The 27,506-nt window shown below is 46.1% G+C and overlaps 1 protein-coding gene across 1 annotated transcript; it reads left to right on the forward strand.

The window, feature by feature from the left end:
- The first annotated feature begins 3,155 nt into the window (after window positions 1-3,155).
- Window positions 3,156-26,920, forward strand: LOC129706947 (neuronal pentraxin-2-like). Its single transcript, XM_055651621.1, has 5 exons — window positions 3,156-3,987; window positions 18,877-19,093; window positions 20,476-20,720; window positions 21,507-21,686; window positions 22,919-26,920. Exons 1-5 carry the CDS (start codon window positions 3,535-3,537, stop codon window positions 23,144-23,146), a joined length of 1,323 nt encoding a protein of 440 aa, XP_055507596.1. The 5' UTR covers window positions 3,156-3,534; the 3' UTR covers window positions 23,147-26,920.
- Window positions 26,921-27,506: the final 586 nt, after the last annotated feature.

A 27,506-nucleotide genomic window follows, 5' to 3' on the forward strand; every position in this document is an offset into this window, starting at 1 on the left:
GGAATGATCAGCCATGATCACATTAAATCGCGGTGCTGGCTGGAAGGGCCGAATGGCCTACTCCTGCACCTATTGTCTATTGTCTATTGTCTCTGATGCTGTGAGGTAGGGGCTCTACCAGCTGTGCCACTGTGCAGCCCTTTATGATCCATATCTTTCCATTGCCAGCACATCCACGTACCTATCTAAAAGTCTGTTAAACACCACTATGCTGCCTGTTCTAATGGTACTCAGAAAGATATATGTGGTGGTTGGTAGGTAATCCTCCCAGCCCAACGGTAGGAGATTCCCAGGCAATGTCCAAAGCCCAACCATCTTCAGCTGTTTTGTTACTCATCTTCCTCCCGTTACACAGTCTGTTGATGATTAGAAAAGATTCATTTCCATTCACAACACAGCAGCAGGTGAAGCAGTCCAGGCTTGCACGTAACAAGTTCCAGACATCATTCAGGCCCACGCTGAGAAATGGCAAGTAACAGTACCACAGAAGTAATGATAATCTCCAACTCAAGAAGATCTAATACCCTCCCCTCAACATTCAAAGACACCACATAGAACCTAAAACAGTACAGCACAGGAACTGGCCCTTCGGCCCACAGTGTCTTTGCTGAACTTGGTGGTAAATTAATCCAATCTCCTCTGCCTGCACGCAATCCATATCCTTCCATTCCCTGCAAATCCATGTGCCCATGTAAACGTCTACTAAATGCCACCATCGTATCTGTTTCCACCAATACCCATATGGTTGGCACAGTGGCACAGCGGTAGAGTTGCTACTTTACAGCGCCAGATACCTGGGTTCGACCCTGACTATGGGTGCTGTCAGTATGGAGCTTACATGTTCTCTCTGTGACCGCGTGGGTTTTCTCCGGGTGCTTCGGTTTCCTCCCACACTCCAAAGACATGTGGGTTTGTAGGTTAATTGGCTTCTGTAAATTATCCCTAGAGTGTGGGATAGAACAAGTGTATGGGGTGATTGTTGGTCGGCATGGACCCGGTTCGCCCAGCAGCCTGTTTCCACCCTGTTCTCTAAAACTAAAACTAAAACCAACCCCCCTGTCAGCACATTCCAGGCACCCACCAGTCTCTGTGTAAAAAATACTTATGCCGCACATCTCGTTTAAAATTTGCCTCTCTGAACGTTAAGATGTGTCGTCTAGTCTTTGATATCTACAATCGGGGAGAAAGTTTCTGAGTGTCTACCCTATCTATGCCTCTAGTAATTTTATATACTCCTATGGGACAGCACAGCTGCCCAGCAGTAGGCAAAGTGTTCAAGAAGGAACTGCAGATGCTGGAAAATCGAAGGTACACAAAAATGCTGGAGAAACTCAGCGGGTGCAGCAGCATCTATGGAGCGAAGGAAATAGGCAACGTTTCAGGCCAAAACCCTTCTCCAGACTGATAGGGGGTGGCGGGGAGAAGGAAGGAAAAAGGAGGAGGAGGAGCCCGAGGGCTGAGGGATGGGAGGAGACAGCCTGAGGGCTGAGGAAGGGGAGGAGACAGCAAAGGCTTACAAAATTGGGAGAATTCAATGTTCATGCCCGCAGGATGCAGACTCCCCAAGCGGAATATGAGGTGCTGTTCCTCCAATTTCCGGTGTTGCTCATTCTGGCCATGGAGGAGACCCAGGACAGAGAGGTCGGACGGGGAATGGGAGGGGGAGTTGAAGTGCTGAGCCACAGGGAGGTCAGGTAGGTTCTTGCGGACCGAGCGGAGGTGTTCGGCGAAACGATCGCCCAACCTCCGCTTAGTCTCACTGATGTAGATCAGCTGACATCTAGAGCAGCAGATGCAGTAGATGAGGTTGGAGGAGATACAGGTGAACCTCTGTCGTACCTGGAACGACTGCTTGGGTCCTTGAATGGAGTCGAGGGGGGAGGTAAAGGGACAGGTGTAGGGGGTGACAGGGGAGGTAAAGGGACCGGGGAGGGGGTGGTATGGGAGGGAAGGGAAGAATGGACAAGGGAGTTACGGAGGGAGCGGTCTTTGTGGAAGGCAGACATAGGGGGAGATGGGAAGATGTGGTGAGTGGTGGGGTCACGTTGGATGTGGCGAAACTGACGGAGGATTACTTGTTGTATGTGACGGCTGGTGGGGTGAAAGGTGAGGACTAGGGAGACTCTGCCCTTGTTGCGAGTGCGAGGATGGGGAGAGAGAGCAGTGTTGAGGGGTATGGAAGAGACCCTGGTGCGAGCCTCATCTATGGTGGAGGAGGGGAACCCCCGTTCCCTGAAGAATGAGGACATTTCCAATGCCCTGGTGTGGAACGCATCATCCTGGGAGCAGATGCGGCGAAGACGGAGGAATTGGGAGTGGGGGATGGAGTCCTTACAGGAAGCAGGGTGGGAAGAAGTGTAGTCCAGATAGCCATGGGAGTCAGTGGGTTTATAGTGGATGTCAGTCAGAAGTCTATCACCTGCGATGGAGATAGTGAGGTCAAGGAATGGTAGGGAAATGTCGGAAATAGTCCAGGTGTATTTGAGTGCCGGATGGAAGTTGGTGGTGAAGTGGATGAAGTCGGTCAGTTGTGTGTGGGTGCAGGAGGTGGCACCAAAGCAGTCGTCGATGTAGCGGAGGTAGAGGTCGGGGATGGGGGCCCTGGTACGTATTGAACAAGGATTGTTCGATGTACCCGACAAAGAGTCAGAGTCAGTTAAATCCAGTATACTATGTCTTCTGACTCACTAGGTGAGGTGGGAGATTGCAACCTTCACGTGATCCGCCCTGCTTCAACGAATGCAATCAACCTGGCATGCACAATCAAATAAGATCAAATAGAACAAGTTGTTCTACAACTTTAGGCTGTGCACGCCATACGCAAGAAGAAGAACAAGAAGAAGACTTTCCTCAAGTCTGAACAAGGATCCTCACCTGAAATGTGATCCATCCTTTATCTGCAGAGATACACACAAAAAGCTGGAGTGACTCAGCGGGACGGGCAGCATCTCTGGAGAGAAGGAATGGGTGGCGTTTTGGGTCGAGACCCTTCTTCAGACTGAAGACACGCTGCCTGTCCCACTGAGCTAACTCCAGCCTTCGGTTTAAACCAGCATCTGCTGTTCCTCCCTACACACTATCTCCAAAGATGCTGCCCGACCCACTGAGTTATTCCAGCAAGTTGCCCATCGTCGCCTATCCATGTTCTCCAGAGATGCTGCCTTACCCGCTGAGTCACTCCAGCACTTCGTGTGGTTTTTATCTTGTTGTAAACCAGCACCTGCAGTTCCTTGTGCCTCCTGCCACTTTCTTTGCTTGCCGCTTGCAAAGAGGACTGATGTGGAAATTGCCACGTAGGCGGAGTCTGGAGACCTGGAGGCTCGCTCATTGCTCGGAGATCCGCTGACGCAAAATCCATCGGCACCAATAAATACATTGAGCTGAAGGCGCCAACAGCAGTAATCGGTGGGATTTCCAACCGAACTTACGACTTGTCACCTTCTTCCTCCATTCCCCAAACAGCCGGCTGCATTGCTATTTCCCCCTTCGATCCCCTCCCCTCCCCTCCTCTCCTCTTCCCTTCCTCCCCCAAACATGCTGCCTTTGCTAGCCGCCACTATCTTCCTGGTCCTCGGTACCAGCTTCTCGGCTGCCCCCGGCCAGGATGCCAAGGAGACCCGGTTCATCTGCACCTCCCTCCCGTTGGACGCGGATCCCAGCTGCCCTGTGCCACCCATTCCCATCCAGGCCGGCTCCCCCTCACACGAGGTGGACCTCCGCGCCACGGTCATGCAGCTGAGGGAGACCATCCTACAGCAGAAGGAGACCCTGAGCCACCAGAAGGAGACCGTCAACGAACTGACCGGCAAGCTGAGCAGATGCGAGAGCGCCCAGAAGGAAGCCAAGACCAAAGGGAGCAGGAGGAAGCCGTTTGACCGGCCGAACGGCAAAGACACAATGGGCGACCTGCCCAGAGACCACAGCAAGGTGGTCGACCACCTGGGCAGGACCATCCAGTCTCTCAAGGACAGACTGGGGAGTCTCGAGGTAAGTCCCAGGCCACTCGGCCCACACTCTGCATTCCGTACCTTACTCTGCGAGAGAGAAGAACAATGATGCCGAGAAGAAGTCTAGAAGTCTGCTGCTGATACGGATGCAGATAAGTCCAGCAAGCAGCGGGGCAGGGATTTCTGGGGAGGGAGGTCTGATCTGCAACCGGGGCTCTTTACTCTAGACTTTAGAGATACAGCGTGGAAACAGACCCTTAGGTCGGCGCCGACCAGCGATCACTCCCTACACTAGCACCATCCTACTACACACTAGGGACAATATAGGATTCACAGAAGTCAATCAACCTACACATACATATGCACGTTTTCGGAGTGTGGGGGGAAACCGGAGCACCCGGAGAAAACCCACGCAGTCACAGGGCCAAACTCCGTATGGACAGCACCCGGGGTCAGGATCGAACCCGGGTGTCTGTGCCGACTGGTTAATCCACGGCATACCGGGCTGCAACGTGCACCGATTTAAAATAAGAGACCGTGTCGTTACCCGATTGCCCTCGCTCCCAGCAACTGAATAGCCGCTGGTACTGACTTCCCCCCTAGCAGAGCCCATCCCGTGGACTGAACATCCATGCACTGGATATCCAACTCGAGAAATCTGAAATTAAAATCAAAAATATGTATATATTGGAACAACTCAATAGATCAGGAAGGAATTGCCTTTGTAGGGATAAGGAGTAAAGTACAAAGTGCTGGAGAAACTCAGCGGGTCGGGCAGCATCTGTGGAGGGAATGGACAGGCGATGTTTCGCGTCTTCGGTGGCGGGAGAGGGGATTCAGATGAGCCCATTATAAAACAGCTGCAAGTGTTTTCGCTAAAGCTGTCTTCCGCACCCGGAATTTAAGGGCGATTGGACAAAGATGATCAAAATTGAGGAGCAGAGGATTGTATTAAAGTCTCCTCCCTCCCCCCACGTTGCGGGGTTATCTAAAACTAGAGAGCGTAGGTTTGGGGTAGGATGTATAGAGGGGATTTGAAGCACAATTAGAGTCATAGTCAAACCGAAACTGGCTGTTCAGAAACTTTGAAACTGCGCCATCAAAAGGGGTCCCATTTGGCCCATATCCCCCCGAAACCTTTCTTATCATTTTACCCAGAGATGATGGTTGAGGCAGATACATACACGGCAGTAAGGAAGCACGAAGGACCGGTTCAGCTAATTGAGGTTGTTATATCTAGGTTCTTGATGGGGTGTTGTTCGTATGTGTGACCATGGTTTTTGCAAGGAGCTGTTGTCCTGCCTATGGTGCTGAATCACACTCTCCTGTACACACAGCAGGTCGGAGCTCTCCGTGGTTCTGAAATGCTAAACCGCTTCAGGATGGTTGTGATGAGGTGGGACTGTACAGCACAAGCACAGTGTAGGAAGGAACTGCAGATGCTGTTTTACATAGACACACAATGCTGGAGTAACTCAGCGGAGACGAGCACCATCTCTGGGGAGAAGGGACGGGTGACGTTTCGGGTCAAGACCCTTTTTCAGAACAGGGATTGTTAGTCTGAAGAAGAGTCTCGACCTAAAACATCACTGGCTCCTTCTCTCCAGAGATGCTGCCTGTCCCGCTGAGTTCCTCCAGCATTTTGTGTCTATGTTCAGCACAGGGACGGGCCCTTTGGCCCACAATCCCCATGCCGAACATGATGCCGTGATACACTCATCTCTGGCTGCACGTGGTCCATACTCCTCCTTCCCCTGAATTTCCATCTGCCTACCTACAAGCCTCTTAAATGTCACTATTATATGTACCTCTATCACCACCCCCTGGCAATGCCTTTCAGGTTCTCACCGCTCTCTGTGTAGAAAAAAAATGGCCCACACATTTAAAAAAAAACTTTGTCCCTATCACCTTAAAGCTATGGGATGGGAGGGCGGAGGTTCTGACTGTCTACCCCATGTGAACAGATGTAGCATTAGGAGACGGGATGGATAACACCAGGACTTTCCCCCGCTTCACACTAGCCAGCCTGGCCACAGATTATGCTGATGATTGGGGATACTGCGGAGCGCATTGGAGAGTTTATTATATATAATGAACTGCCTCGAGTGCAGAGGGAGCATAAAACAGCAGAACGTTCTCCCTTTAGTCAGAGAGAATTCATCAACAAGCACCAATATCTTGGTAAGAAGCATCAGCTAAGACAGGTGTTTTTTGCCTTGGGCTATCTCAGAGGTTCGAGTGATGAATGTTAATGACAGTGACAGAAATAGACTGTGACAATATGACCAAACTTGTATCATTGGGCTTCAAAATTGGACAGAACCCATTCACTAATTAGTTTTGCGTCTGCATTGAAACACTGCTCCCTCCGTACTCTGTCCTGTCAATGGATGTGATGTAGTCACTGTTATTTGCAGTATAGAAGCGTACATAGAAGGACAGACGAGAAACCAACACATTCCCCTCGAGCCACTGCTTTGAAGACACTTTTAAATTAGACCTCACTCCCCATTTATTCTTCATCCTGTGAGTTCTCTCCTCTTTAAATATTTATACAATTTCCCTTTGAAAGTTGCAATTAAACTGGCCCCCTTCCTGCCTCCCAGCCCCCGCCCCCCCCACCCCCACCATCTTCCTACGTCACTCATTTTCCTCTATGCTATTAGTTCAACAGTTGCATGTTCTTATAGGGAGGGGGGGGAGCGATAAAATCACGAAATAAATAGATTGGGTAGATGCACAGGGTCTCTTGCCCAGAGTAGGGGAATTGAGAACCAGAGGACGTAGATTTAAGGTGAAGGGGAAAAGATTTAACAGGAAACTGAGGGGTACCTTTTTCACACAAAGGGTGGTGGGTGTATAGAACTAGCGGCCAGAGGAGGCTGGGACTATTGCAATGTTTAAGAAATAATTAATCAAGTACTTGGATAGTACAGGCTTAGAGGGATATGGGCCAGACACAGGCAGGTGGGATTAATGTAGATGGGACCTGTTGGTCGATGTGTGCATGTTGGGCTGAAGGGTCTGTATAACTGTATGGCTCTATGACTATGAATTAATGGACATGACCTATTTACAATACAGCCAGTAGTCCAACATGTCATCTGGAGACAAAGATCTAGGTCACTGTATCTGGTTGGTAATAAAGTTATTATCATTTGTAGAAGTGTCGGCTATATTGCAAATCTATCCCTCCTACTTAGGTTTTTGCAATTACATCCAGAAATTGACAGTTTGAAGAGAGATCTTTTGAAGAAACTTCCTTTTTAATAATTGAGGCTGAATCAGTTATTTGTGTGCGGATGAATTTAAAAGAACTGGGTTGAATGTATCAAAAACCATTTGTAATCAACCAGGATGTACTTGGGGAATTTTGCAGATTGAATGATGTTATTTGGCTTATGTTAAATGAGTCTTATCTAAATCTACCAAATATTAAAATAAGTGTTTTATTTTTAGGGTGAAGGGAAGTTTGTGAAAATAAGATAATTTAATATTAACATTTATTCCCTCAATTATTGTACTGATTTTATGCTTCTAATTTGGAATGAATATGGCTGACTGTTAGGTTCCTGCTGATAAATTCACTTAATACTAAATTATCTCAATTTAACGACTGGCTTCATTAAACTTGATCCACGGTGTGGAACTCTTTAATGTCCAAACAGTATTCAATCAGTTTAATATTCGGATAGACAAAATGATCGATGAGGCTTTTGTAATAAACGTATTTAATTTTATTTGCCAGTACGTTCCGTCTGGGTGCTGGGGTTTCCACCCAGATCACAAAGATGTATGGGTTTGTAAATTGCCCCTATTGAACTTTTTTCCGCTTTCCATCACATTGAGGAATGTGGAGTCTCTGTGGTGGGTGTTTATGTTAAAATGTGTTTTGTGTGTTCTGTTGCTTTTTATTTGTATGACTGACTTGGCAAATGAAATTCCTCGTATGTTGCAAAACATACTTGGCTGATAAAGTATGATTGTGATTGTGTGGGGAGTGGATGAGAACGTGGGATAACAGAACTAGTGTGAACGGGTGATCGATGGTCAGCGTGGACTCGGTGGGCCAAAGAGGCTGTTTCCATGCTGATTCTTTCAAAAGATCTAATTGGTGAAGGCTCACACCACAAAAATGGCACATCGTGATGTAATTCCGGATGCGAGTAAAGAGATCTAAACTAATTAATTAGTTATAATGTGCGCGTTTCCGAGAATCAGTAAATTTGAGAGCAATCAGTTCAATAAGTAACTCGCAATTGAATTCTAGAGTAAGTATAACATTTTGTCCATTCAGCTACACGAACAGAACATTGAGATATTTGACGTGTGTGAATGAAATTGAGCCCAATTGTTAGACATTTGGTCTCCAGATTATATCAGATTTATTTCTTGGTTAGAAGTGGAAGCCTATTATTAAAGAAGGTGCAGTTTGTAATCTATTATGCTTTATTTTTAATCCAATAAAACATATTCTGCAGCAAGAAAATCGAGTTAAAGGGGTCAGGCAGCATCTGTGGGGAGAGGAGGAGGGGGAACTGGACAGTTAATATTTCTTGTTGCGACCATTCATCTGCCCCCCTTCATCTTGATTCAACACTGACAGTTCTCTTCCCTCCACACAGATGCTGGCTGACTCGCAGTTCTTCCAGCAGCTCTATTTGCTCCAGATTCCGGTCCCTTGTCCAGATTCCAGTCTCTGCAGTCTCTTGTGCAAACCATATCTGGATGGTGGAAGTTCATGGTTTTATTTGAGGAATGAGGAAGCATAATGAGGAAGAACAAATAGATGTATCATGAGGACTGCTAACAATCTTTAAGGTGTTACACAACGGAATAATAGATACTTCGAGCACGTCATTGGAGAAAAGACCCAAAGTGCTGGAGTAACTCAATGGATCAGGCAGCACTGCTGGAGAACATGGATAGGTGACATTTTGGGTCAGGACCTTCTTCAGATTGGGTTCCAGCCAGAAATGTCACCTTTCATGCTCTCCAGAGATGCAGCTTGACCCGCTGAGTTGCTCTTTGGTAAACCAACATCTGCAGTTCCACTCATGGAATTGGAGGTTTAGTTTAGTTAATTATTGTCAGGTTTTCATTTAGTTTGGATGCAGCATGAAACAGGGCCTTCCGCCCACTGAGTCCATGCTGCCTTTGGGATGTGGGAGGAAATTGGAGCACCCAGAGGAAACCCACGTGTTCACGGGGAGAATGTGCAAACTGCACACAGCCAACACTCAAGATCAGGATCTTGTCTCTGGGGCTGTGAGGCAGCAGCTCCACCAGTTGACCACTGTGACACACAGATGATTCATTGGTTTGAGTCAAGTCAGTGACTGAGCCTCCACAATCCTCTGGGATATCGAATTTCAAACAAGCAAATAGAATAGATATGAAGAAAATTACAATACCAGGTGGCGCCGTGGTGCAGCTGATAGAGCTGCTGCCTCGCAGCGTCTGATACCCGAGTTTGATCCTGACCTTGGGTGCTGTCTATGTGGAGTTTGCACATTCTCTCTATGACCGTGTGGGTTTTATAGACAATAGACAATAGTGCAGGAGTAGCCATTCGGCCCTTTGAGCCAGCACCGCCATTCAATGTGATCATGGCTGATCATCCACAATCAGTACCCCGTTTTCTCCCGGTGCTCTGGTTTCCTCCCACATCCTAAAGACGTGCGGGTTTGTAGGTTAGTTGGTCTCTGGAAATTGTTCCTAGTGTGAAGGATGTGAAAGTGGGATAACATACAACTAGTGTGAACAGATAATCGATGGTTGGCATGGATGCAGTGGTCAGAAGGGCCTGTTCCTTGCTGTATCTCTGAACCAAATGCAGGACTGGTGCATGGAAATTGTTTGAGATAAAAAGATCTTCCATAATAATAATAATAATAAATTTTATTTATGGGCGCCTTTCAAGAGTCTCAAGGACACCTTACAAAAATTTAGCAGGTAGAGGAAAAACATGTAAGGGGAATGAAATAAATAGTAGAGATATGATTAGTACACAAAGTAAAGACAGAATTCAATTCAAAACACAATATGAGGCAATTCAAGCACAGATGAAAAGGGATGGCACGTGGGGCTAAGGATAGGCAGAGGTGAAGAGATGGGTCTTGAGGCGGGACTGGAAGATGGTGAGGGACACGGAATTGCGGATCAGTTGGGGGAGGGAGTTCCAGAGCCTGGGAGCTGCCCTGGAGAAGGCTCTGTCCCCAAAACTGCGGAGGTTGGACTTGTGGATGGAGAGGAGACCGGCTGATGTGGATCTGAGGGACCGTGAGGGTTGGTAGGGGGAGAGGAGGTCAGTGAGGTATGGGGGGGGTAGATGGTGGAGGGCTTTGTAGGTGAGGATCAGGATTTTGTAGGTGATCCGGTGGGAGATGGGAAGCCAGTGAATGGGATTCCATGGTGGGATTGAACGACAGTTTGAATGGCCTTTTACTGCTTATGTTTTTTTCATATTTAAAATTCATAAGAATAATTTTTATTATTAGCTTCTTCTATTTGGACACACTCATAATTATAATGCCACGAAAAATTGCACATTTTATGTGTATTTTAAAATTGTCCCCATTTTATACGATTCAGATATTTATCTGTGATTTCTTAAACAGCACATATATTTTCTTGATGCCATTGAAAATGAATGAGTGCTCTCATTGCAATTTCAATCCAGCTCATGTTGCATAGCTAATAATTCCTTCATATAATGTATTTATAACTTATAACATTATGTGCTGTCCATACCAATATTAATGTGGTTTAAAATAATGGTATGCAGTGAACTAAAATGAATTAAAGTATAATCAGGTCCAGAATTAGGATGAAATGTATAATAGTGATGGTTTGATCATAAAAGTGAGCAAAATGAAGTGAAACAGTATTTCACTTTGGCTTTAGCATTAATTAAAATCAATATACTAGGTGATAAATTCAGACATGAAGACTAAGTGCTGGAGTAACTCAGTGGGTCAGGCAGCATCCCTGGAGAACATGGATAGGCGATGCTTCGGGTTAAGACCCTTCTTCTGAATACCGAGCTCTCCCACGTTTAATTGAGATTCGATCGATTTAATTTACCCTAATGCTCTTCTTGTAATGCACTTAATTCCCCACTTTCTTTACATTTTTGATAAACAAAGTGTGATTCATTACAGTATATGAGCAGCATTTCCGCACATAGTTTTGTGATTATACCAGTGTTTCGTTGACATAGTTGACAGCAATCCATTAACCGAGTCAGAAAGTTGGAGGGCAACTCTACCATTGCGAGGAGCATGGAAACAGGATGAAACTGTAGGTTGAGGATTGTCACGTGAACAGTGAGGTGTGTACCAGTAATCAGTCACCCAGTCACCCTCATCCTACTTTATCCTGCCCCCAAGATTCTATCACACCACCACATGGTAGGAGCAACTTGCACTGTCTCATAATTAGATTTATTACAGTGAGAAGCTTTGTATTGAATGCTATCCAAACAGATTAGACAATACTATACATAAATATAATCAAGTCCAACTCGAGTACAATAGGTAGAACAAAGGGGAAGATACAGAGTGCAGAATATAGTTCTCAGCATTGGTCAAAATCGCATTGTTCTTTGAGAAGGTTGTTGAGAATTGTCCGTTATGTTCCCAATGTTACTGTAGTGGCCACATTGTAAAATTGCTTTAGGGATGCTCTGAAAGGTTTATTGGAATGTAAGCAAAGTTGAGTGAAATCCAGGTTAGCCGGGAAGTGGTGTTGGGTAAATTGAATGGATTAAAGGCCGATAAATCTCCAGGGCCAGATAGGCTGCATCCCAGAGTACTTAAGGAAGTAGCTCCAGAAATAGTGGATGCATTAGTAATAATCTTTCAAAACTCTTTAGATTCTGGAGTAGTTCCTGAAGATTGGCGGGTAGCAAACGTAACCCCACTTTTTAAGAAGGGAGGGAGAGAGAAAATGGGGAATTACAGACCAGTTAGTCTAACATCGGTAGTGGGGAAACTGCTAGAGTCAGTTATTAAAGATGGGATAGCAGCACATTTGGAAAGTGGTGAAATCATTGGACAAAGTCAACATGGATTTACGAAAGGTAAATCATGTCTGACGAATCTTATAGAATTTTTCGAGGATGTAACTAGTAGAGTGGATAGGGGAGAACCAGTGGATGTGGTGTATCTGGACTTCCAGAAGGCTTTCGACAAGGTCCCACATAAGAGATTAGTATACAAACTTAAAGCACACGGCATTGGGGGTTCAGTATTGATGTGGATAGAGAACTGGCTGGCAAATAGGAAGCAAAGAGTAGGAGTAAATGGGTCCTTTTCACAATGGCAGGCAGTGACTAGTGGGGTACCGCAAGGCTCACTGCTGGGACCCCAGCTATTTACAATATATATTAATGATCTGGATGAGGGAATTGAAGGCAATATCTCCAAGTTTGCGGATGACACTAAGCTGGGGGGCAATGTTAGCTGTGAGGAGGATGCTAGGAGACTGCAAGGTGACTTGGATAGGCTGGGTGAGTGGGCAAATGTTTGGCAGATGCAGTATAATGTGGATAAATGTGAGGTTATCCATTTTGGTGGCAAAAACGGGAAAGCAGACTATTATCTAAATGGTGGCCGATTGGGAAAGGGGGAGATGCAGCGAGACCTGGGTGTCATGGTACACCAGTCATTGAAGGTAGGCATGCAGGTGCAGCAGGCAGTAAAGAAAGCGAATGGTATGTTAGCTTTCATTGCAAAAGGATTTGAGTATAGGAGCAGGGAGGTTCTACTGCAGTTGTACAGGGTCTTGGTGAGACCACACCTGGAGTACTGCGTACAGTTTTGGTCTCCAAATCTGAGGAAGGACATTATTGCCATAGAGGGAGTGCAGAGACGGTTCACCAGACTGATTCCTGGGATGTCAGGACTGTCTTATGAAGAAAGACTGGATAGACTTGGTTTATACTCTCTAGAATTTAGGAGATTGAGAGGGGGATCTTATAGAAACTTACAAAATTCTTAAGGGGTTGGACAGGCTAGATGCAGGAAGATTGTTCCCGATGTTAGGGAAGTCCAGGACAAGGGGTCACAGCTTAAGGATAAGGGGGAAATCCTTTAAAAACCGAGATGAGAAGAACTTTTTTCACACAGAGAGTGGTGAATCTCTGGAACTCTCTGCCACAGAAGGTAGTTGAGGCCAGTTCATTGGCTATATTTAAGAGGGAGTTAGATGTGGCCCTTGTGGCTAAGGGGATCAGGGGGTATGGAGAGAAGGCAGGTACGGGATACTGAGTTGGATGATCAGCCATGATCATATTGAATGGCGGTGCAGGCTCGAAGGGCCGAATGGCCTACTCCTGCACCTAATTTCTATGTTTCTATGTTTCTATTCATACAGCAAGGAAACAGGCACTTTGGCTCAACTTGTCCCTGCCGACCAAGTTGCCCCATCTATGCTCGTTCTATTTGCCCATGTTTGGCTGGTATCCCTCTCAATCCTTCTGAACAATGTACCTGTCCAGATATGTTTTAAATATTATTATACTACCAGCCTCAACTACATCCTCTGGCATCTTGTTCCATACACATACCACCCTCTGAGGGAGGCTGAGGAGAATGGAATAGAAGAGTACAGCACAGGAACAGGCCCTTCAGCCCACAATATCTGCGTTGAACTAGCTTTTTCTATGTTATTCCACTTTTGCATTGTACATTCTAGGGGCAATTTACAGAGGCCAATTAATGTACAAACCTGCATGTCTTTGGAATGTGGGAGGAAACTGGATGAAAAGTAGTAAGGCAGTAGCTCTACCTGCTGCACCACTACCACCTCTTTTGATATCAATATGAGACAACAGTCGTAGATGTGGTTGTTTTTTTTTTTAATTGAAAATCTAAATACTATAGATAGAGGAAATGTAAAATAAAAACAAAATGTTACAAATACCTCATTCTGTGGAGAGTGAAACAATTAACATTTCAGGGTGACAAATTAATTCCTATGAAATGTTATTAACCCGATAAGGTATGTTTAAGAAAGAACTGCAGATGCTGGAAAAATCGAAGGTAGACAAAAATGCTGGAGAAACTCAGCGGGTGAGGCAGCACCTACGGAGCGAAGGGATAGGTGACGTTTCGGGTCGAGGCCATCGATGCTGCATCACCCGTTGAGTTTCTCCGGCACTTTTGTCAACCTGACAATGTAGATTTGTTTCTCAGTCCACAGATGCTGCCTGACCAGCTATGCATTTCTAGCAATGATTGTTTTTCCGGTTGGTTTTCCCCATCTGATGCTCTTAGGGATGAGAGTGCATCTCTGTAAAGCCACCATCAAATTTATGAAATTGGCTGAAAGGTATGTGGTCCATGCCTTAATGTGACCATATGGATGCTTCCAGTAGTGAGAGAATCACATTTATTTTGAGCGGACTAGAAAATAAAACCAGGGATGTAACACTGAGACTTTATAATGCATTGGACAGACAGCATTTAGAGTATTGTGAGCAGTTTTAGGCCCCATATCTGAGGGATGTTGTAGCATTGGAGAAGGCCCAGAGGACGTTTACCAGAATGATCTCAGGGGTGATTGGGTTTACAGGTTTGACACCACTAGACCTGTACTCTCTGGAGTTTAGAAGGAAGAGGGGAGATCTCATTGAAACTTCCTGAATAGTGAAAGGCCTGGACAGAGTGGATGTGGAGAGGATGTATCCACTAGCAGGAGAGTCTAGGACAGAGGGCACAGCCTCCGAATAAATTGACGTATCTTTAGAAAGGAGATAGATGGACCTGAGGAGACAGATGGACCTTCTTCCGGAGGAGACTGAAGAAGGCCTATCTGTCTCCTCAGATCCTGGTGAACTTCTACCGCTGTACCATCGAGAGCATCCTTACCAACTGCATCACAGTATGGTATGGCAACTGCTCTGTCTCCGACCGGAAGGCATTGCAGAGGGTGGTGAAAATTGCCCAACGCATCACCGGTTCCTCACTCCCCTCCATTGAGTCTGTCCAAAGCAAGCGCTGTCTGCGGAGGGCGCTCAGCATTGCCAAGGACTGCTCTCACCCCAACCATGGACTGTTTACCCTCCTACCATCCGGGAGGCGCTACAGGTCTCTCCGTTGCCGAACCAGCAGGTCGAGGAACAGCTTCTTTCCGGCGGCTGTCACTCTACTCAACAACGTACCTCGGTGACTGCCAATCACCCCCCCCCCCCCCCCCCCCCGGACACTTATTATTTTTTTATTCAAATCGTTTGCTATGTCGCTCTTCAAGGGAGATGCTAAATGCATTTCGTTGTCTCTGTACTGTACACTGACAATGACAATTAAAATTGAATCTGAATCTGAGATGAGTAATTTCTTTAGCCAGAGGGTGGTGAATCTGTGGTGAATCACAGACGGTGGTGGAGGCTAAGTCATTAGGTAAATTATTAAATAGGTTCTTGATTAGTATGGCCACCATACGTTATGGGGAAAAGACTGGAGAATGGGGTTGAGAGGGAAAAATAGATCAGCCATTATTGTATAGCAGAGCAGACACAATGGGCTGAATGGCCTAATTCTGTTCCTATGTGTGATGGTCATATCAAAATATATTCACTCTTTCCCTTCTCCCCGTTTCCCTGTAGTTTATTATGAAGAGTTACTGCAGATTTATTTTTTCTGAGCATGTTAATAATCTATGGGATGGGAGCGTTCTAAAATCATGCTGTGACTTTTTTTTTTGAAGCATATAGAAATGCGTGGGAGTTTAGAAGAACGCAAAAAATGTGGTCCTTGTTCCTTGATGTGAAGTTTTGCAGAGAAAACTGGTGTCAGGCACTTAAGCAATAACAGGGATTGAGGTTGATGAGAGTGGAATAACTGGAATTACTAATGGAACATTTGATCTGAAACAACATCATTCCAAAGGGACCCATCACCATGGATAAAAATAGAACACAGTATGTTTTTATGATCTCGCCCATGAACTGGTTAAAACAATCTCCCGACCTGTATTTCTAACAAATGCTAGATATACCCATCAGTCATTATTGCGTGTTAGGGTTAGGGCTACCAGCACAATCATCAAGGACCAGTCTCACCCCAGACACTCCCTCTTCTCCCCTCTCCCATCAGACAAGAAGTACAGAAGTTTGAAGACTCACACCTCCAGATTCAGTGAAAGTTTCTTCCCAGCTGTATTCGGGCAATCAAACCATCCTATCACCAACTAGAGAGCGATCTTGACCTCCCGTTTACCTAATTGGAGACCCTCAGGCCATCTTTAATCAGACCTTACTGGACTTTATCTTGCACTAAACTTTATTGCCTTTACGACACCATATGATACGATAAAACATTATTCATCCCCGGAGGGAAATGGGTCTGCCGACAGTCACAACACACAAGGTGGATGCACAAAAACTTGAAATTAAAAGTGAAAACAAAAAGAAAAGGACAAGCGACTGCCGTGTGCACAGCGCCTTGACCGGAATAAATGAACAAACAAACACCGAATTATCCCCTGGGCAGAGGATTCTAAAACTAGAGTGCACCCCCTCCCCCAGACTGAGTCCCAGTTTGTTCTCCCACCGTCCCCCCCACGCCGGTCCCTCCCATTGTTCTTCACGGCGATCAACCCCCACAGCTGTCCCTTTTGTCTTCCCCCTACCCCCTCATCCTGTATCTGTGCACTGTGCATGGTTTTGTACACTGGATGGTTTGATTGTAATCATGTACAGTCCTTCCCCGGTTTGTATAGCAGCCAACGAAAAAGCCTTTCTCTGAAACTCGGGGCACGTGACGATAATATTAAGTAAGCTGTTTATACAAGAATAACTGCTCGTAAAATATTTGCAACTGTAGAAGTTCTGGCTACCCTAAATTCCAATGATTTAGTGACTTAAAGAGACTCAATGGTGCCTTTAGAATATCTTTATTTCTCTACACATCATTAGAATGCAGTGGTTGAACTTATTATTGGCAATTTACAGAGCAATTTGACTTGGACTCTCTCAGGATGTTGACTTCAGGTCAACAATCAATGACCAATAATGAAGGTGCGAACATTAGGTTAGTTCATAATCCATGATTTAGAGTTTATTGATCAAGCGTCAGTGTTTAGATATACGGCGTTGAAACAGATCCTTAGGAAAGAACTGCAGATGCTGGTTTACACTGAAGACAGACACAGAATTCTGGAATAACAGGCAGCATCTCTGGAGAGAAGGAATAGGGTATGTTTCGGGTAGGAGCCCTTCTTCAAACTGAAAAATAAAGAAGGCCAGAACAATTCAGGGCTGGCAACTAGTAGGTTTAGTAGAACTGAAGATAGACACAAAATGCTGGAGCAGCTCAGTGGATCAGGCAGCATCTCTGGAGAAAAGGAATAGGTTTTGGGTTAAGGCCCGTCAGACTGAGAGTCAGCAGAAAGGGAAATGAGTTATAGACAGTAATATAAGGTGGTTGCACGTAAGGTCATCAGGTCAAAGGGCGTGATGCACGGAGAAGCACAATCCTTCTGGAGTACAAGACAGCTTCCAGTATACATTAGTAACACACGCAACACATAGTTCTAACCCGTTAAAAAACGCCTAAATGGTCAATTTTTGCGCTGTAAAAATTGTGGAAATAGGGGTAACCGTGAGTGAAAAGCACCAAAATCACTGCTGCTCACTGACTTATGAAAGAGCAGCATGCCGGTGGATTGAGGGCAAGTCCTGGCCAACGACAGCTCAGGGCTGGAGAGTGACTGAGCGTTCTGAACCAAATGCTCTAGTATTTTTGCTCTGAATCCGAGCACCAAGGTGTAAGCGGCCGAAGGAGCGCATCCCACGGGACGGCCCCCACTCTCCCCCTGGGGTCCGGCCACAGCTGCCCTCCACCCTGTGCGGCTGCATTGTCACGGGCTGTGGGTTGGCAACGCCGGGCAGCAGACACACGGGGACGAAAACCCGGCAACGTCCCCGTCAGCTGCAGCAGAGTTGGGGACAGTCTGGTCCCTCCACCCGCCCAGAGTCAATGACTGTGCTGCACCGGCACCTTCCCCCATCCCCCCCCGCTCCCCCCCCCCCCCCCCCCCCCCCCCCCCCCCTCCTCGACTGCGTGGGGACAGACGGCTCGGGGTCCGTGAGTGTGGAAGCAGTCAGCGTGGAGTCCCGATGCTGGGTCAGAAGACGGGCCCGCTGTACTTGCAGCCATAATAAGTGCTTACCTGACGTTCACCGCTTGTACTCCAGAAGGCGTTGCGTGGCAACAGTACGGGTTACAGGTCGTGACCTCGACTGCCGTACAACCTCCCTATATGGAACAAATGAATGAAAGATATGCAAAAAGTAATGATGATCAAGGCAAAGTGAAGCCAACTATGGTCCATTGTTGTCTGTGGGCTTGTTGATAACAAGTTATACAGACAGTGAAACACAACAGAATGACAGTGAAATCAGCGTCTGCAGTTCCTTCCACATACAGGTCTAGTAGAACTAGAAGGTAGACAAGAGAAACTCAGCGGGTGAGGCAGCATCTATGGAGCGAAGGAAATAGGCGAGGTTTCGGGTCGAGACCCTTCTTCAGACTGCTAGTAGAACTAGTAGTTCTAGTTACATCCTTGTATCCCTATCGGCACATCTTTCCCCAGCCAACAATGGGCTCCACCCTTCCTGAGGTTATCTGTTGCCAGCCCTGTTCTGGCCTTCTCTATCCTTCAGTTTGAAGAGGGGTTCCGACCCAAAACGTTACCTATTCCTTTTCTCCAGAGATTCTGCCGGGTTAGTCCATTTTGTGCCTATCTTCAGTTAGCTGCAAACCTGCACGTCATTGGAAGGTGTGAGGAAACTGGGTGCAGCTCTAATAGTCAGGATCGATCCTGTGTCTCCGGTGCTGTAAGGCAGCAACTCTACCGCTGCACCACTGTGCCGCCCCAAGTGTCCCGATGCATAATGTCCTGTGTTTGTATTTTGCGACAGCAACAGGCACGGCCTGACATTTCCAACCAGGCGCTCTCTGGCGATCTCCGTGAGCAGCTTCAGAGGAAGCTGGGGGAGTTGGAAAGTCAGCTCCTCAACAAAGTCTCCGAACTGGAAGATGAGAAGTACGTGCTCCTGAACGAGACGGCGGCACATCGTTACAAAACGGAGTCGGTGCTGAATGCCTTGCACGAGAGGGTCACGGAACTAGAGAAAGGTGGGTAACACGTGGACAAAACTGTTGGAGATTTCCATCCAGGTCACTGACATTTGGTTGTTTGGTGCTTTTATTTGTCACATGTCGCAAACTCACAGCAAAATTATTTTCTTACGTACAGTCCAGTAAAGTACTACTATACCCGATTAGAAAAGTGTATGGAAACAGTCCACTGAGACCACATGCAAGAGATTGCCAGGTTTTGGCGCCATTTTCAAAGTCCATTGGCGCTCTAGTTGTTCTGAGCGGGGCCCGTTCCAGGCAAACCCCAGGCTGCTGCGGGGCCTCCAGCCGTCTCCTTCCTTGGACGCCACATCCCTCTCCACGCCCGTCCACCTTTGTTTCCCGGGGGGGGAGGTGCCTCCCGCAGCCGACCTCGAAGGTGGGGTAGGCCAGACCTGGGTGCCCTCTCCTCTCCTACCGGCCTCGCCCCTCGCCCGTCGTGTCTGTCGTTACTGCCAGTGCCGGCTCCATCCTCCAGTCCAGGGTCGAGCAGGGAGCGGCTTTGCGGCTCCCCCTACAGCCACCCCATGCTGGGAGCTTCTGCTGCCCACTGTATTGGGAGCATCTTGTGTGGATTAGTTGGGCTAAGTTTTTAATAACAAAAATAAAGAGGACATTTTAACTTCAGTTTTAGCTGTAAGCTGCCCTTCGGTCGAATGAGTCCACACTGACCAGCGATCACCAGTGCATTAGTTCTATTCTATGCACTAGGAACAATTTACAAAGGCCAATTAACCTACAAACCTGCACGCCGTATTATAACGTTCCAACTTCTACACTCCATACACGGACTGATCAAGACCAATGTACCGAAAGCTGCCTTCACCACGCTAGGGAACTTTTAGAGGCCAATAAATCCACAAAACTAGCACATCTTTGGGATGTGGGAAGAAACCGGAGCACCCGGTGGAAACCCATGCGCTCACTGGGAAAAAAATGGCAAACTCCACACAGACAGCACCTGAGGTCAGGATCGAACGCGGGTCTCTGGCGCTGTGAGCACCAGCCCCCTGAGGTATATACTCAGCAAGTGAGATTACTTTTGACAAATGGTGAGTTATGCATGAAGACATTGATTTAGTTCTTGGGGCTAACAGAATCAAGGGAAATGGGGGAAAAAGTAGGAACGGGGTGTGATCATATTGAATGGTGGTGCTGGCTCAAAAGGCTGAATGGCCTACACCTGCACCTATTTTATATGTTTCTATGTTAAATATGTTAGGTGGACTGTAAATATGTTGCCTAAGATTAACCTGAAACAAAGCTTTGTTTAAAGAATCCATATGAAGTGACCCAATCAATGGCCTCTAAAGAATCCATATCAATGGCCTCTGACACGTGAAGAGCTTTTTGTTTAAATTGTTTATCATTCCCAACAGAGAGCAGTGCGTTTAAGGCACCTGATGACTTCAAGGTGTCATTGCCGTTGCAAACTAACTACCTGTATGCCAAGATAAAGAAGAGTCTGCCTGAGATGTACGCCTTCACCGTGTGTATGTGGATACGATCCCGGTCATCTGCCGGCATTGGAACTCCCTTCTCCTACGCAGTGGCCGGGCAATCAAATGAAATTGTCTTCATCGAGTGGGGAAAGAATCCAATAGAACTGCTTATTAATGACAAGGTGCATATCACTTACCGACCGTGCATCTAATTAAAATCTATTGACTGTGTAATGTTTATAGTCAAGGAAGTAGGAGTACTGGTGAAGGAAAGAGACACCTTTGCAGGTAATTCTCTAACTGGAGTCTTAAGAAGGAACTGCAGATGCACAAAATGCTGGAGTGACTCAGCGGGTCAGACAGCTTCTCTGGAGAAAAATAATATGTGACGTTTCGGGTTGGAGCCCTTCTTCAGGCTGAAATTAGAAGGTGGTGGTGTGGGGGTGGGGGGGAACATGGAGGTGAGAAAAACGCAGAACAAATCAGCGCCGGCAACAGATGACTTTGGGAAGGATGGAGCCCACAATGGCCCATTGTTGGCTGGGGAAAGTGTGACCAGTGGAACTGGGAGAACGACTAGAGTTTGGGAGGGGAAGAGAGGGAATTGCATTATTTTACCCTGGGTTGGGAATCAAGAACTCAAGGACTGATTTAAAGTGATAAGGAAAAGATTTAATAAGAACCCAAGTGGCAACGTTTTCACTTGGATGTGGTGGATATATGGAATTAGTTTCCAGAGGGGGCAGTTGAGGCAGGTATTATAACAGCAGTTAAATGACACTTGGACAGGTACTTGGATAGAAAATGTTTAGAGAGATATGGGCCAAGTGTGGGCAAATGGGGCTAGCTTAGATGAGCCATGTTGGTCAGCATGGACAGGTTGGGCTGAAGGGCCTGTTTTCTGTACTGTATGACTCTATACCCCAGAGTGGGAGCTGCTGACCTTAATCATTGTATTTCCTCAACAGGTTGCTCCACTGCCCTTGACTATCAATGATGGCAAGTGGCACCACATCTGCATAACGTGGACCACCAGAGATGGCATGTGGGAGGCTTATGAGGATGGCCAATTGCGTGGCGCGGGAGAGAACCTAGCTCCTTGGCATCCAATCAAAGCAGGTGGTGTCCTCATCCTGGGCCAGGAGCAGGTGAGTGTCCTAGTCATCCCTCAGCCTCCCACAACTTCATGGAGAGAAGTTGGTATAATCTGATGTTCTGTCGCTTTCTTGAACTCCTTGGGTACAATCTCTCCTTTTCACGACTCTCAATCATTGAAAAGATGTGGTGGCACGGCACAGTGGCGCAGCAGTAGAGTTGCAGCCTTACAGCGCCAGACACCCGGGTTCGATCCTGACCTCGGGTGCTGTCTGTATGGAGTTTATGTTTTCCCTGTGACCTTGTGGGCTTTCTCTGGGTACTCCGGCTTCATACACACACCAAAGATGTACAGGTTTTTGGGTTGATTGACTTTGGTAAAATTGTAAATAAATCAATAATAATAATAAATTTAATTTTTATAGCGCTTTTCTAAGATTCAAAGTCTTAACTCAAATAGTAACAGACAATAGCAACCAAAATTGTCCCTGGTGTGTAAGTTAGTAGCCGGGGATCGCTGGTCGGTGGAACAAAGGGTCTGTTTCTTTATCTCTAAAGACTAAAGAGGTTCTACTCAAAAACTCGTCTTGGATTTGTTTAAAACAATATGTAACCGTTGCATCTAAGGTGTAGTTCTAGTCACCCCAATGCAGGAATGTGAAGGGTTTGGGCAGAATGCAATGGTTGACCAGAATATCTCCTGGATTAGACAGTATTCGCTGCAAGGAGAGTTTGATTACATTTGGACCCTTCTCTGGAATTTAGTGTATTCTCACGTGTACTGAGGTGCAGTGAGCTTTTTGTTGTGTGCTATCCAGTCAACAGAATGACTATTCATGGTTACAATCAAGCCGCCCATATTGTACAGATACAGGATAAAGAGAATAATGTATAGTGCAAGATAAAGTTCAGTAAAGTCTGATTAAAGATAGTCCGAAGGTTTTCAATGAGGTAGATGTTAGCTCAGGACCACTCTCTAGTTGTTGATAAGATGGTTCAGTTGCCTGATAACAGCTGGGAAGAAACTGTCCCTGAATCTAGAGGTGTGCCTGAATCTGGAGATTTCACACTTTTGTACCTCTTGCCTGATGGGAGAGGTGAGAAGAGATGAGACTGGTCCTTGATTGTGCTGGTGGCCTTGCTGAGGCAGCGTGTGGGCTGAAGGGCCTATACCTATGCTGCACTGTTCTATGTAATCCCAAACTTAATTCCTATGAGGGGTAAGGTGTCACTTGCTTTGGAGAGTCTGCGACGATCATCTGTATGTACATTTGCTCTTGTCCAGGACGCAGTTGGAGGGAGGTTCGATGCAACTCAAGCCTTCGTCGGGGAACTGAGTCACTTCAACATCTGGGACCACATTCTCACGTCCGGCGTCATCAGGAGTATAGCCAACTGCTCCGCAAACTTAGCCGGCAACGTCATTCCCTGGATTGACAACAATGTGGACACGTTTGGTGGAGCAAACAAGTTGCCGTTGGAGACCTGCCAGGAACGTTTGGTTAGTTCCTGAACATCACCAGGCTTCACATAAGTGCCCCCTTTTTTTGGTCTTGTACAGATAACGTACTGTGATATGGTCAAAAGTGTAACGGTTTCCCAGTCCCATTTCCACACCTTTTGGAGGGAGCATTGTTTGTGATGTTATGTCTTGAGATCTCAGTGACACTGTTGACCAGATGCACTCTCCATTTTAATCAGAAGGTCCCAGGTTCAAGATCTACACCTGAGACCTTAGCCCAAAGTCCAACCTGACTCAACCCCATGCCGCCCAGAGGTCAGATGGGTCATCCTGAGATCTTGCAGAAACAAAGAACCGCAGATGCTGGTTTATACCAAAGATAAACACAAAGTGCTGGAGTCACTCAGCGGGTCAGGCAGCATCTCTGGAGAAAGGATGGGTAACATTTGGCGTCGGGACTTTCTTCAGACTGCAAGTAGGGGGTGGAGCCTGCTTTCATTCTGAAGAAGGGTCCTGACCCAAAACGTCATGCATCTTTTCTCTCCAGAGATGCTGCCTGATCTGCTGAGTTGCTCCAACACTTAGTATCTATCCTGAGATCTTGTCTGCTTCCACTGATGGTTTTGCAAAATTCCATGAAACTGTCTTAAAAAGCAGGGGAGATCATCATTAGTGACCTTTAATCCTCAACTAACATCACCACAGACTAAAGTGATGCTGCCTGTCCCGCTGAGTTACTCCAGCTTTTTGTGTCTATCTCCACAGACTAAATCTGGCTTCACATTTCACTCCTCTCTTTAATTTTTTGTATCCTTTTCATCTCTGACTTTTGCCCACCCACCTTCCAGTCAAACCCCCCCTCACCTGTATCCACCTATCACTTCTCAGACTTTGTCCCACCCCACCTCTCCTTTCAGCTTTCCAGCTTTCTCCCGCACTACAATCAGTCTGAAGAAGGGTCCCTAACCGATACGTCACCTAGCTATTCCCACCAGAGACGCTGCCTGACCCGCGGAGTTACTCCAGCACTTTGTGTTTTCTGCAGTACCTCGTGTCTCTATTATACATGTCACCTTGCGCTGTACCATGTGTTCAGTTGTGGTCACCCTGCTATTGGAAAGAGGTCATTTAACTGGAAAGGGTGCAGAGATGATTTACGAGGATGTTGCCAGGACTCGAGGGCTAGCATCTGTGGTTCCTTGTGTCTTCACTAAAAAGTAGATGGTCTGCCATTTCCTGAGTTGCTGTTTATGAAACCTTGTTGTATAATCTGTATCACCTCTTCCCATCTGTTACTTCAAACAAAAAATACATTCAGTACATACATTTCCAATGCTGGTTCACAGCTGTGAAAGGCATTACAGAAATGAGAATTGTTTCTTGCCAAAGGTCGAGGCTTATTGTTCTCATGTGTACTGAGGTACAGTGAAAAGCTTTGTTTTGCATGCTATCTGAACAGGTCAGATATACCATGCATAACTACAATCCAGTGTAACACAAGTATAATAAAGGGGATAATACAGAGTTCAGAATATAGTTCTCAGCATTGTAGCGCATCAGTTCCAGAGACAAAGTCCAAAGTCCGCAATGTGGTAGTGGTGAATCGGACAGGACCCTCACTTGTGGAAGGACCGTTCAGAAGCCTGATAACAGAGGGGAAGAAGCTGTTCCGGAGTCTGGTGGTGTGTGCTTCCAAGTAAAGGCTTTCTAAGCAGGTATAGCCACAAACAAGAGTTCCAACCTTCACATGTTGACTGACCTACCATGATTGCCAGTTTTGCCGCTGTATTTCTGTAGCGTTTGTCCTTCCCTGTCTCGGGCATTCATCTCTGGAAACAAATGTGTGTCGAGAATTTGCTGTTACAAATTCTGTTACAGACACAGCTTCCAATGTAGATCCTCCTAGACAAATAAAATAACATTTTGATTGTTTCCCTTTTTCTTTGTGGAAAGAGAAGTTCTATTATTTCATTTCAAGGTTTGTGTCACTGACATCTCCTGAATATTAAATGGAGCACAGAATATAAAATGATATTTTTCTTGTGGAATGACAATTGAGGTCTCTTTTCACAAGCTTCTTTGAAAGCACTTCTAACTGATCTATGGAGAACCAGACTTAAATGTTTTGCCCTGAGTTGAAAAGGTCTTACTAAGTGATTTTCCTCAAATTAGCTTTGCTCAGGGTTGAGATGAAGTTTAACAAAGATGTGATTTTCACAATAAATTTCTTCTGACTTTGAGCCGTTTTGAGTTCTGATTCTGGTTATTGATATTTTCATTCATTCTTTGGTTCTCTTCCCTTCCATACGTTCTGGAACCATGGTTAAGGGCAAAAAGCTATTGGCTTTTCCAAAACAATTCTCCAATGTTCCTGCCCCATGTCGTCCAGAGATGCTGCCTGACGCGCAGAGTTACGTTTGGATATGATACGATACGATATAACTTTATTTATCCCAGTAGGGAAATTGATCTGCCAACAGTCATAAAACTAGTTACATGAACCATGAAATTAAAGTGTCGTGTCGAAAGGAAGGGGATGTGCAAATATTGGGGGGGGGGGGGGAGACTCAGTCTACCCTGTGACAGAAGGAGGAGGAATTGTATAGTTTGACAGCCACAGGAAAAACGGATCTCCTGTGGCGTTCTGTACTGCATCTTGGTGGAACCAGTCTGTTGCTGAAGGTACTCCTCAGGTTGAGTCCCAGTGCGTCACGGAAGGGGTGAGCTGTCTTATCCAAGATGCTCTGCAGTTTGAGCAGCACCCTCCCCTCCAAGACCACCTTCCATGAATCCAACTCCGCCCCCAGGATGGAGCCAGCCTTCCTGATGAGCTTGTTGGCAGATCCTGTTGGCATCTGCAGCTTTCACCCTGCTGTCCCAGCACACAACAGCGAAGATGATGGCACTGGCTACCAGCAGTTGGTAGAACATCTGCAGCATCTTACTGCAGACGTTGAAGGTGCTGACCCATCCCAAAAAGTACAGCCAGCTCCGTCCCTTCTTGCACAGGACCTCAGCGTTCTTGGTTACTTTGACTAGGCCCATCTACTAAGTCAAAAACCTGTCCCAACCCGGTCATTCTTTCTCCCCACTCCCATCAGTCAGATGGTACAGAAGCTTGAAAGCGCACACACCACCAGACTCAGGAACAGCTTGGCAGGAACAGTTGGGGTGCATCACAGCCTGGTTTAGGAACGGCCTCTGCCTAAGGCCACAATAATTTTTTTTTTAAACTTCACTTAAGTATTTGCTGATATTTCCCTTCAAACAGGTTATGTTTTTCTGTTTTCCTATAAAATCAATAACCAACCCAAGGGAGCCTGGTCAAATGAGGTGAATAAAGACGGTGAAACTTCACAAGACTCAACCCAAAAAGCAGCTGAACACGATTAGTTTATATTCTGTCTGTAATCTTAAAAACTGTTGATGGAAGCAATGAGCGGCTCTGTAAACTGGTCTCCTGTTCTCTCTTGTGAAGGTGTTCCTCTACACCACATTGTTCTCTACATTAACACTAATCATCCATTTCATTATATGACAATGGCGCTTGAGAAGCTTATAGTTTTAAGGTTCTCAATTTTGTATTTTGTGAAATTTATTTCCTCATTGCATTGAATATAAATGTATGACTGTGATCACTTTGTTCATTTGATGTTTTTTTTGCATTGAAATAATTGTTATATCTTTTGGATAAAAGAAAAAGTGAATAAAAACAAAAGCATTATATTAGTATACCATTTAATATCCAGCGTATTTTCATTCTTTTGAGAGAAAAAAATGGCCTGCATAGTTCCCGTTTCCAAGATACATAAGTTATAGGAGCAGAATTAGGCTATTCAGCCCGTTGTCTACTCTACCATTCAATCATGGCTGATCTATCTTTCCCTTCTCAATCCCATTCTCCTGCCTTCTCCCCTTACCACCTGACACCCGTACTAATCACGAATGTGTCAATCTCCACCTTTAAAATACCTATTGACGACCTCCACAACCGTCTGTGGTAATTAATTCCACAGATTCACCAGTTAACGTACAAAATCTGTACGTCTTTGTAGTGTAGGCGGAAACTGGAGCACCTGGAGAAAACCCACGCAGTCACAAGGAGAACGTACAAGGTACGTACAGACAGCACCCGTAGTCAGGATCAAACCCGGGTGGGTGTCTTGCGGCGCAAGGCAGCAACTCTACAGTTGCATCACTGTGCTGCCCGAGAGAATGGACAAACGTGGGTTGTTTTCTCTGCAGTGTCAGACATTGAGGGGAAGTATATTAAATGATGGGAGGCATAGATGGGATAGACAGTTACTATATATAAATACAATTGTCAAACTAAAGCACCAGAGGTAAAGTGAAGGGGAAGATACAGAATATGATCACTGCCTGGAATACACTTCTAGTGATGGTGGTGGAG

The sequence above is a fragment of the Leucoraja erinacea genome, chromosome 20 (assembly GCF_028641065.1).
Source record: "Leucoraja erinacea ecotype New England chromosome 20, Leri_hhj_1, whole genome shotgun sequence".
Taxonomy (NCBI): domain Eukaryota; kingdom Metazoa; phylum Chordata; class Chondrichthyes; order Rajiformes; family Rajidae; genus Leucoraja; species Leucoraja erinaceus.

Coding starts and splice junctions, on each gene's coding strand:
- LOC129706947 (XM_055651621.1), top strand. CDS start 3,535: ATGCTGCCTTTGCTAGCCGCCACTATCTTCCTGGTCCTCGGTACCAGC. Junction 3,988..18,876: donor ACAGACTGGGGAGTCTCGAG/GTAAGTCCCAGG, acceptor ATTTTGCGACAG/CAACAGGCACGGCCTGACAT. Junction 20,721..21,506: donor AACTGCTTATTAATGACAAG/GTGCATATCACT, acceptor TTTCCTCAACAG/GTTGCTCCACTGCCCTTGAC.